Genomic DNA, 10,688 nt, shown 5'->3' on the forward strand with positions numbered 1-10,688 from the left:
ACACACACTCCACACACACTCCACTCCACTCCACACCACACACACACACACTCCACACCACACCACACACACACACACTCCACACCACACCACACACACACACACTCCACACCACACCACACACACTCCACACCACACCACACACACTCCACACCACACCACACACACACTCCACACCACACCACACACACTCCACACCACACCACACACACTCCACACCACACACACTCCACACACACACACACTCCACCACACACACACACTCCACACCACACCACACACACACACACTCCACACCACACCACACACACACACACTCCACACCACACCACACACACTCCACACCACACCACACACACTCCACACCACACCACACACACACTCCACACCACACCACACCACACACACACTCCACACCACACCACACACACACTCCACACCACACCACACACACTCCACACCACACCACACACACACTCCACACCACACCACACACACACACACTCCACACCACACCACACACACACACACACACACTAGAATGGGATTTATGGATTGATATAATGTGTGTTTGTTTTTAAGGGCTCGGATGGAGGAGATGCAGCAGAGACACCTGGAAGACTTCATACCACGACCCCACATCCCCCCACAACCAGGTACACACACACACACCACATACACACCAACCAGGTACACACACACCACACAGGGACACCACACACACACACACACACACACACCAACCAGGTACACACACACACACACACCACACAGGGACACCACACACACACACACACACACCAACCAAGCAGGTTCACACACACTCATTCCAGGGTTTTTCTTTATTTTTACTATTTTCTACATTGTAGAATAATAGTGAAGACATCAAAACTATGAAATAACACATGGAATCATGTAGTAACTAAAAAAAGTGTTAAACAAATCAAAATATATTTTATATTTGAGATTCTTCAAATAGCCACCCTTTGCCAAAGGACAAATTTCCACCGGTCTAATGTCCATTGCTCGTGTTTCTTGGTCCAAGCAAGTCTCTTCTTCTTATTGGTGTCCTTTAGTAGTGGTTTCTTTGCAGCAATTCAACCATGAAGCCCTGATTCACACAGTCTCCTCTGAACAGTTGATGTTGAGATGTGTCTGTTACTTAAACTCTGTGAAGCATTTATTTGGGCTGCAATTTCTGAGGCTGGTAACTCTAATGAACTTATCCTCTGCAGCAGAGGTAACTCTGGGTCTTCCTTTCCTGTGGCGGTCCTCATGAGAGCCAGTTTCATCACAGCGCTTGATGGTTTTCTCGACTGCACTTGAAGAAACTTTCAAAGTTCTTGACATTTTCCAGATTGTCTGACCTTCATGTCTTAAAGTAATGATGGACTGTTGTTTTCTCTTTGCTTATTTGAGCTGTTCTTGCCATAATATGGACTTGGTCTTTTACCAAATAGGGCTATCTTCTGTATACCCCCTCTACCTTGTCACAACACACGTGATTGGCTCAAACACATTCAGAAGGAAAGAAATTCCACAAATTAACTTTTAAGAAGGCACACCTGTTAACCTCTATGGGCTATGTGGGACGCAAGCGTCCCACCCGTGGTGCACCCTATCAACAACAGGTGAAATATCAAGACCGCCAAATTTGAAAACAATTAAATGTCATAATTCAAATTTCTCGAACATACAACTATCTTACACCCTTTGAAAGATAAACATCTCCTTAATCTAACCACGTTGTCCGATTTCAAAAAGGTTTTACGGCGAAAGCATAAAGTTAGATTATGTTAGGAGAGTACATTGACAATAGCTGTGTGTAATGTTTTGTCAATTCAAAGACAGGCGTCACCAGAAGCAGAAAACCAGCTAAAATGATGCACTAACCTTTTACAATCTCCATCAGATGACACTCCTAGGACATTATGTTAGACAATGCATGCATTTTTAGTTCTATCAAGTTCATATTTATATCCAAAAACAGCGTTTTACTATGGCGTTGATGTTGAGGAAATCGTTTCCCTCCAATAACCGGCAGTCAATTAGCACCACAAATTAAATAATTAAAATTAGAAAACATTGGTAAAATATTATATTGTCATTCAAAGAATTATAGATTTACATCTCTTGAACGCAACCGGATTGCCAGATTTAAAAATAACCTTACTGGGAAATCACACTTTGCAATAATCTGAGCACTGCGCCCAGAAAAATACGCGTTGCGATACAGACTAGACGTCATGTTGGGGAGATCTAAAATCGAAAATACTATGTAAATAATCCATTACCTTTGATTCTCTTCATCAGATGTCACTTCCAGGAATCCCAGGTCCATAACGAATGTAGTTTTGTTCAAAAAAGCTCATCATTTATGTCCAAAAAGCTCCGTGTTGTTAGCACATGATCTATGCCAGCCGGACTTCTCGTCATGAACGAGGGGAAAAAATATATTTACGTTCGTTCAAACATGTCAAACGTTGTATAGCATAAATCATTAGTGCCTTTTTTAACCAGAACATGAATAATATTCAAGGCGGACGTTTGCATTCTCTTTTAAAACGTTTTGGAACGAGAGTACCAAACATGAACTCGCGCGCCAGAGTCTAATCGGCCATCACCGTTCCAAGGCTCTTGTTCGTTCAGTTCTCACAGTATAAGACTCAAAACACTTTCTAAAGACTGGTGACATCTAGTGGAAGCAATAGGAAGTGCTCAACAATTAATAAGCCCCTGTGTGTTTCAATGGCATAGGTTTAAAGGTAATTCAACACATCAGGTATCCACTTCCTGTCAGAATTTGTCTCAGGGTTTTGACTGCCATATGAGTTCTGTTATACTTACAGACACCATTCAAACAGTTTTAGAAAATTCAGATTGTTTTCTATCCAAACCTGAACAATAATATGCATATTCTAGCTTCTGAGTTGGTGTAGGAGGCAGTTAAAAATGGGCACATATTTTTTTTCAAAATTCTCAATACTGCCCCCTAGCCCCAAGAAGTTAATTGAAATGCATTCCAGGTGACTACCTCATGAAGCTGGTTGAGAGAATTCAAAGAGTGTGCAAAGCTGTCATCAAGGCAAAGGGTGGCTATTTGAAATATATTTTGATTTAACACTTTTTTGGTTACTACATGATTCCATATGTGTTTATTTCATAGTTTTGATGTCTTAACTATTATTCTACAATGTAGAAAATAGTACAAATAAAGATAATTCCTTGAATGAGTAGGTGTGTGTGTGTGTGTGTGTGTGTGTGTGTGTGTGTGTGTGTGTGTGTGTGTGTGTGTGTGTGTGTGTGTATATGTCGGTGTGTATATGTCGGTGTGTGTGTGTGTGTGTGTATATGTCGGTGTGTGTGTGTGTGTATGTCGGTGTGTGTGTGTGTCTGTGTGTGTGTGTCGGTGTGTCTGTGTGTGTGTGTGTGTCGTGTGTGTGTGTGTGTGTGTGTGTGTGTGTGTATATGTCGGTGTGTGTGTGTGTGTGTGCGTGTGCGTGTGTGTGCGTGTGCGTCACTTCTTCTTCTTATTTTCTCTCTTTCTGTTACATTCCCCAGGGGTTGCCTTTAACACGGCCCCTCCCCCTTCCTCCTTCCGCAGCGTGGGATTGGCTGCAGGAGTGGCAGGGGGTGTCTCTGGAGGCGGGGCTGAAGAGCTCCCTGATTACCGCTGTCCAAAGTGCCAGTACCAAGCCCCCGACATGGACACACTGCAGATACATGTCATGGACTGTATCCAGTAACACACACACACCCGTCACCAACCACCCGGCTATATGTGATAGAGAGAACATCTGAGGTCATTACCGGCTAATATAGAAAATACGCTGAAGGCTACAGTCAAAAGATTGCATAACGATTTTATTTTATTTTTTTAAACATTTTTTTTTTTTTTTTTAGATAGGCCTGTGTTTCTGCTTATTACCAACTTGTTTGTTAGTTCACTGATGTTGAGTCCGATATATATGCAGCTTTTCTTCTGTCGTTAGGCTATATGTTAACCTAGAAGACTGAACAACCCCCTTACTCACCAGAATAATGTCATAAATCGATGCTTCAATCTACTTGATAATCGGTAAAGTTCTGCTTTCCTCTTCAATCTCTGCTTCTGTCACACAGGAACGGCGTTTAGGGACCGGGGAGAAAATGCAATAATCCCCCCCCCCACAAAAAAAAAACAGTTTTAAGGACATTAAAAGCTGTTAAAACAAACTGACATGTTTCTGGTTTCAGTTCGGCTAAAAGATAGCACCTTTACAGACGGCCCCTAACCACACATTCTCTCAAAAATGCTGAAAGAAAGATATCTCAAAATGTACATTTTGGTGTATCATTTTACTGCAAGAAATCCTTAATTCTCCAGTAGTTAATATTAAGGCTAATGTGAAAGGTTATAGAACTATAGTTATTGTCCAGAGTTCAGTTTCCATTCAGCCCGTCTGAACACTACAGTTCCCTTGACATGCCATTTTGAAGTCCCCATCTTGTGACTGTCTAATTTCTACAGCGCCTCACAATCATCAGACGGAACATTCACTGCTATCATCCTCTTTAACCACTTCACTAAATCTTCCCCAAACATTACTGTTCTGGCCTTTCCTTCTCTTTATTTTCAAGTCTCCGTTTCACACAGCTTTTCTCTTCTTGAATTAAAAACTCTGACATTGTCCTTTTTTGCCTCCGTGGATCAACGTTAACTTTTTTCTGCCCGAGTTCCCAAAAGCATTTGGCAATTGTCGTGTATTTGGCACTACAGTTACGTCCTAAAGCTGAGGCTACACCAGATACAGTTAGGGCCTAAAGCTGAGGCTACACCAGATACAGTTAGGACCTAAAGCTGAGGCTACACTAACACCAGATACAGTTAGGACCTAAAGCTGAGGCTACACCAGATACAGTTAGGACCTAAAGCTGAGGCTACACCAGATACAGTTAGGACCTAAAGCTGAGGCTACACCAGATACAGTTAGGACCTAAAGCTGAGGCTACACCAGATACAGTTAGGACCTAAAGCTGAGGCTACACTAACACCAGATACAGTTAGGACCTAAAGCTGAGGCTACACCAGATACAGTTAGGACCTAAAGCTGAGGCTACACCAGATACCGTTAGGACCTAAAGCTGAGGCTACACTAACACCAGATACAGTTAGGACCTAAAGCTGAGGCTACACTAACACCAGATACAGTTAGGCCCTAAAGCTGAGGCTACACCAGATACAGTTAGGACCTAAAGCTGAGGCTACACTAACACCAGATACAGTTAGGCCCTAAAGCTGAGGCTACACCAGATACAGTTAGGACCTAAAGCTGAGGCTACACCAGATACAGTGAGGACCTAAAGCTGAGGCTACACCAGATACAGTTAGGACCTAAAGCTGAGGCTACACTAACACCAGATACAGTTAGGACCTAAAGCTGAGGCTACACTAACACCAGATACAGTTAGGACCTAAAGCTGAGGCTACACTAACACCAGATACAGTTAGGCCCTAAAGCTGAGGCTACACTAACACCAGATACAGTTAGGCCCTAAAGCTGAGGCTACACCAGATACAGTTAGGACCTAAAGCTGAGGCTACACTAACACCAGATACAGTTAGGACCTAAAGCTGAGGCTACACCAGATACAGTTAGGACCTAAAGCTGAGGCTACACCAGATACAGTTAGGACCTAAAGCTGAGGCTACACCAGATACAGTTAGGACCTAAAGCTGAGGCTACACTAACACCAGATACAGTTAGGACCTAAAGCTGAGGCTACACTAACACCAGATACAGTTAGGACCTAAAGCTGAGGCTACACCAGATACAGTTAGGACCTAAAGCTGAGGCAACACTAACACCAGATACAGTTAGGACCTAAAGCTGAGGCTACACCAGATACAGTTAGGACCTAATGCTGAGGCTACACCAGATACAGTTAGGACCTAAAGCTGAGGCTACACCAGATACAGTTAGGACCTAAAGCTGAGGCTACACCAGATACAGTTAGGTCCTAAAGCTGAGGCTACACCAGATACAGTTAGGACCTAAAGCTGAGGCTACACTAACACCAGAAACAGTTACGTCCTAAAGCTGAGGCTACACCAGATACAGTTAGGACCTAAAGCTGAGGCTACACCAGATACAGTTAGGACCTAAAGCTGAGGCTACACCAGATACAGTTAGGACCTAAAGCTGAGGCTACACTAACACCAGATACAGTTAGGACCTAAAGCTGAGGCTACACCAGATACAGTTAGGACCTAAAGCTGAGGCAACACTAACACCAGATACAGTTAGGACCTAAAGCTGAGGCTACACCAGATACAGTTAGGACCTAAAGCTGAGGCTACACTAACACCAGATACAGTTACGTCCTAAAGCTGAGGCTACACCAGATACAGTTAGGACCTAAAGCTGAGGCTACACCAGATACAGTTAGGACCTAAAGCTGAGGCTACACCAGATACAGTTAGCACCTAAAGCTGAGGCTACACTAACACCAGATACAGTTAGGTCCTAAAGCTGAGGCTACACCAGATACAGTTAGGACCTAAAGCTGAGGCTACACCAGATACAGTTAGGACCTAAAGCTGAGGCTACACCAGATACAGTTAGGACCTAAAGCTGAGGCTACACTAACACCAGATACAGTTAGGACCTAAAGCTGAGGCTACACCAGATACAGTTAGCACCTAAAGCTGAGGCTACACTAACACCAGATACAGTTAGGACCTAAAGCTGAGGCTACACCAGATACAGTTAGGACCTAAAGCTGAGGCTACACCAGATACAGTTAGGACCTAAAGCTGAGGCTACACCAGATACAGTTAGGTCCTAAAGCTGAGGCTACACTAACACCAGTTACAGTTAGGCCCTAAAGCTGAGGCTACACTAACACCAGATACAGTTAGGACCTAAAGCTGAGGCTACACCAGATACAGTTAGGCCCTAAAGCTGAGGCTACACTAACACCAGATACAGTTAGGACCTAAAGCTGAGGCTACACTAACACCAGATACAGTTAGGCCCTAAAGCTGAGGCTACACCAGATACAGTTAGGACCTAAAGCTGAGGCTACACCAGATACAGTTAGGACCTAAAGCTGAGGCTACACCAGATACAGTTAGGACCTAAAGCTGACGCTACACCAGATACAGTTAGGTCCTAAAGCTGAGGCTACACTAACACCAGTTACAGTTAGGCCCTAAAGCTGAGGCTACACTAACACCAGATACAGTTAGGACCTAAAGCTGAGGCTACACTAACACCAGATACAGTTAGGCCCTAAAGCTGAGGCTACACCAGATACAGTTAGGACCTAAAGCTGAGGCTACACCAGATACAGTTAGGACCTAAAGCTGAGGCTACACCAGATACAGTTAGGACCTAAAGCTGAGGCTACACTAACACCAGATACAGTTAGGCCCTAAAGCTGAGGCTACACCAGATACAGTTAGGACCTAAAGCTGAGGCTACACCAGATACAGTTAGGACCTAAAGCTGAGGCTACACTAACACCAGATACAGTTAGGACCTAAAGCTGAGGCTACACCAGATACAGTTAGGACCTAAAGCTGAGGCTACACCAGATACAGTTAGGACCTAAAGCTGAGGCTACACCAGATACAGTTAGGACCTAAAGCTGAGGCTACACCAGATACAGTTAGGCCCTAAAGCTGAGGCTACACCAGATACAGTTAGGACCTAAAGCTGAGGCTACACCAGATACAGTTAGGACCTAAAGCTGAGGCTACACCAGATACAGTTAGGACCTAAAGCTGAGGCTACACCAGATACAGTTAGGACCTAAAGCTGAGGCTACACCAGATACAGTTAGGACCTAAAGCTGAGGCTACACCAGATACAGTTAGGCCCTAAAGCTGAGGCTACACCAGATACAGTTAGGACCTAAAGCTGAGGCTACACCAGATACAGTTAGGACCTAAAGCTGAGGCTACACTAACACCAGATACAGTTAGGACCTAAAGCTGAGGCTACACTAACACCAGATACAGTTAGGACCTAAAGCTGAGGCTACACTAACACCAGATACAGTTAGGACCTAAAGCTGAGGCTACACCAGATACAGTTAGGACCTAAAGCTGAGGCTACACCAGATACAGTTAGGACCTAAAGCTGAGGCTACACCAGATACAGTTAGGACCTAAAGCTGAGGCTACACCAGATACAGTTAGGACCTAAAGCTGAGGCTACACCAGATACAGTTAGGACCTAAAGCTGAGGCTACACCAGATACAGTTAGGACCTAAAGCTGAGGCTACACCAGATACAGTTAGGACCTAAAGCTGAGGCTACACCAGATACAGTTAGGACCTAAAGCTGAGGCTACACTAACACCAGATACAGTTAGGACCTAAAGCTGAGGCTACACTAACACCAGGTACAGTTAGGTCCTAAAGCTGAGGCTACACCAGATACAGTTAGGACCTAAAGCTGAGGCTACACCAGATACAGTTAGGACCTAAAGCTGAGGCTACACTAACACCAGATACAGTTAGGACCTAAAGCTGAGGCTACACCAGATACAGTTAGGACCTAAAGCTGAGGCTACACCAGATACAGTTAGGACCTAAAGCTGAGGCTACACCAGATACAGTTAGGACCTAAAGCTGAGGCTACACTAACACCAGATACAGTTAGGACCTAAAGCTGAGGCTACACCAGATACAGTTAGGACCTAAAGCTGAGGCTACACCAGATACAGTTAGCACCTAAAGCTGAGGCTACACCAGATACAGTTAGGACCTAAAGCTGAGGCTACACTAACACCAGATACAGTTAGGACCTAAAGCTGAGGCTACACTAACACCAGATACAGTTAGGACCTAAAGCTGAGGCTACACTAACACCAGATACAGTTAGGACCTAAAGCTGAGGCTACACCAGATACAGTTAGGACCTAAAGCTGAGGCTACACCAGATACAGTTAGGACCTAAAGCTGAGGCTACACCATATACAGTTAGGACCTAAAGCTGAGGCTACACTAACACCAGATACAGTTAGGACCTAAAGCTGAGGCTACACTAACACCAGATACAGTTAGGACCTAAAGCTGAGGCTACACCAGATACAGTTAGGCCCTAAAGCTGAGGCTACACCAGATACAGTTAGGACCTAAAGCTGAGGCTACACCAGATACAGTTAGGACCTAAAGCTGAGGCTACACCAGATACAGTTAGGACCTAAAGCTGAGGCTACACTAACACCAGATACAGGTAGGACCTAAAGCTGAGGCTACACCAGATACAGTTAGGACCTAAAGCTGAGGCTACACTAACACCAGATACAGTTAGGCCCTAAAGCTGACACCATGTTCCTTCAGAAAAGCCAAACTGTTAACTGGTACTGTATTTCATCACTCACAATCTTGCCAAAGCATATTCTGTAAAAGGGGTTAATATGAATGTAAAGTAATTTGACGTGATTTATATGAATCAGGTGATGAACATATGGACATTAAAATGAATAAGGGAGAGGTTAAACGTAGGCTAAGTCTTCCCACACATTACAATAACTCTGTTGCAGTGGTCATAGGTATTGCAGTGGTCTTAGGTATTTTCCGTATAGGCTCTTCCCTCCGTCTCTCCACTGCTGCCCAGTTGAAGAGCTTGTGATCTCCATGCAGCACCACAACACCATGTTCCTTCAGAAAAGCCCCCCTCAGCCTCAGAAGATGCCCTTCTGGATGCATGCAGCCATACAGTTGTTATACCCTAATGTAGGACTATATGCCTTCTAGCCAAATGGAGTGCAGAACATGCATAATGCTTTCAACTCATCACTCCAACAGATCATTTAATTCATCCTTCATTCAGTTCAGTCATCCATTCAGTCATCCTTCATTCAGTTCAGTCATCCATTCAGTCATCCTTCATTCAGTTCAGTCATCCATTCAGTCATCCTTCATTCAGTTCAGTCATCCATTCAGTCATCCGTCTGAGTTGCCATAGGAACTAAATCAGAGAGAATAGAACACTCATCCATTCAGTCATCCATTCAGTCATCCATTCAGTCATCCTTCATTCAGTTCAGTCATCCATTCAGTCATCCGTCTGAGTTGCCATAGGAACTAAATCAGAGAGAATAGAACACTCATCCATTCAGTCATCCATTCAGTCATCCGTCTGAGTTGCCATAGGAACTAAATCAGAGAGAATAGAACACTCATCCATTTGTTTATTGAAATCCATGTGTGAATTCAAAATGATCTACAATTTCCAAAGTTCTTTAGCCTATCACTTTAATAATTCAATATTTAATTTAGGCCTAAATTGTGTGTTGGTGCTTGAAAAAACAAGGTAAAATAGTGATGCCAGTGATTTTGAAGTTTGGAGCTTTAGATCCCGGAGGTTTTGACTTCTGTGGTGGATGACCGTTCAAAATTATTTTTCCCAGTCGGAGCTTGTTTTCCCAAATTCCCAGTTGTCATAAACACACTGTCAACACTAGTCACTTTACTAATGCCACTTTAGAGACTGAAAAACAACTTCTATCTCAAGGCCATCAGACTGTTAAATAGCCATCACTAGCACATTAGAGGCTGCTGCCTATATACATAAACTGGAAATCACTGGTCACTTTAGTAATGTTTACATATTTTGCATTACTCGTCTCATATGTATATACTGTATTCTATACTATCTACTGTATCTTATTCTATGCCGCTGTGACATTGC

General features: G+C 43.7%; 1 protein-coding gene across 4 annotated transcripts in view; it reads left to right on the forward strand.

Annotated features, from left to right (window-relative positions):
- LOC106572992 (NF-kappa-B essential modulator-like) overlaps positions 1 to 4,672 on the forward strand; it is a 47,634-nt gene extending 42,962 nt beyond the window's left edge. For 3 of the 4 annotated variants that reach the window (XM_045696575.1, XM_045696576.1, XM_045696578.1), the window contains exons 13-14: positions 583 to 656; positions 3,605 to 4,672. In XM_045696575.1, coding sequence (XP_045552531.1) covers positions 583 to 656; positions 3,605 to 3,801 — 271 coding nt within the window. In that variant the 3' untranslated portion in view covers positions 3,802 to 4,672. Of the gene's footprint in view, positions 1 to 582; positions 657 to 3,561 lie in introns of all 4 variants that reach the window. The other variant, XM_045696577.1, reaches the window with a different exon arrangement.
- The last annotated feature ends 6,016 nt before the right edge of the window (positions 4,673 to 10,688 follow it).

This window comes from Salmo salar, chromosome ssa15 (assembly GCF_905237065.1).
Source record: "Salmo salar chromosome ssa15, Ssal_v3.1, whole genome shotgun sequence".
In the NCBI taxonomy this organism is placed as follows: Eukaryota; Metazoa; Chordata; class Actinopteri; order Salmoniformes; family Salmonidae; genus Salmo; species Salmo salar.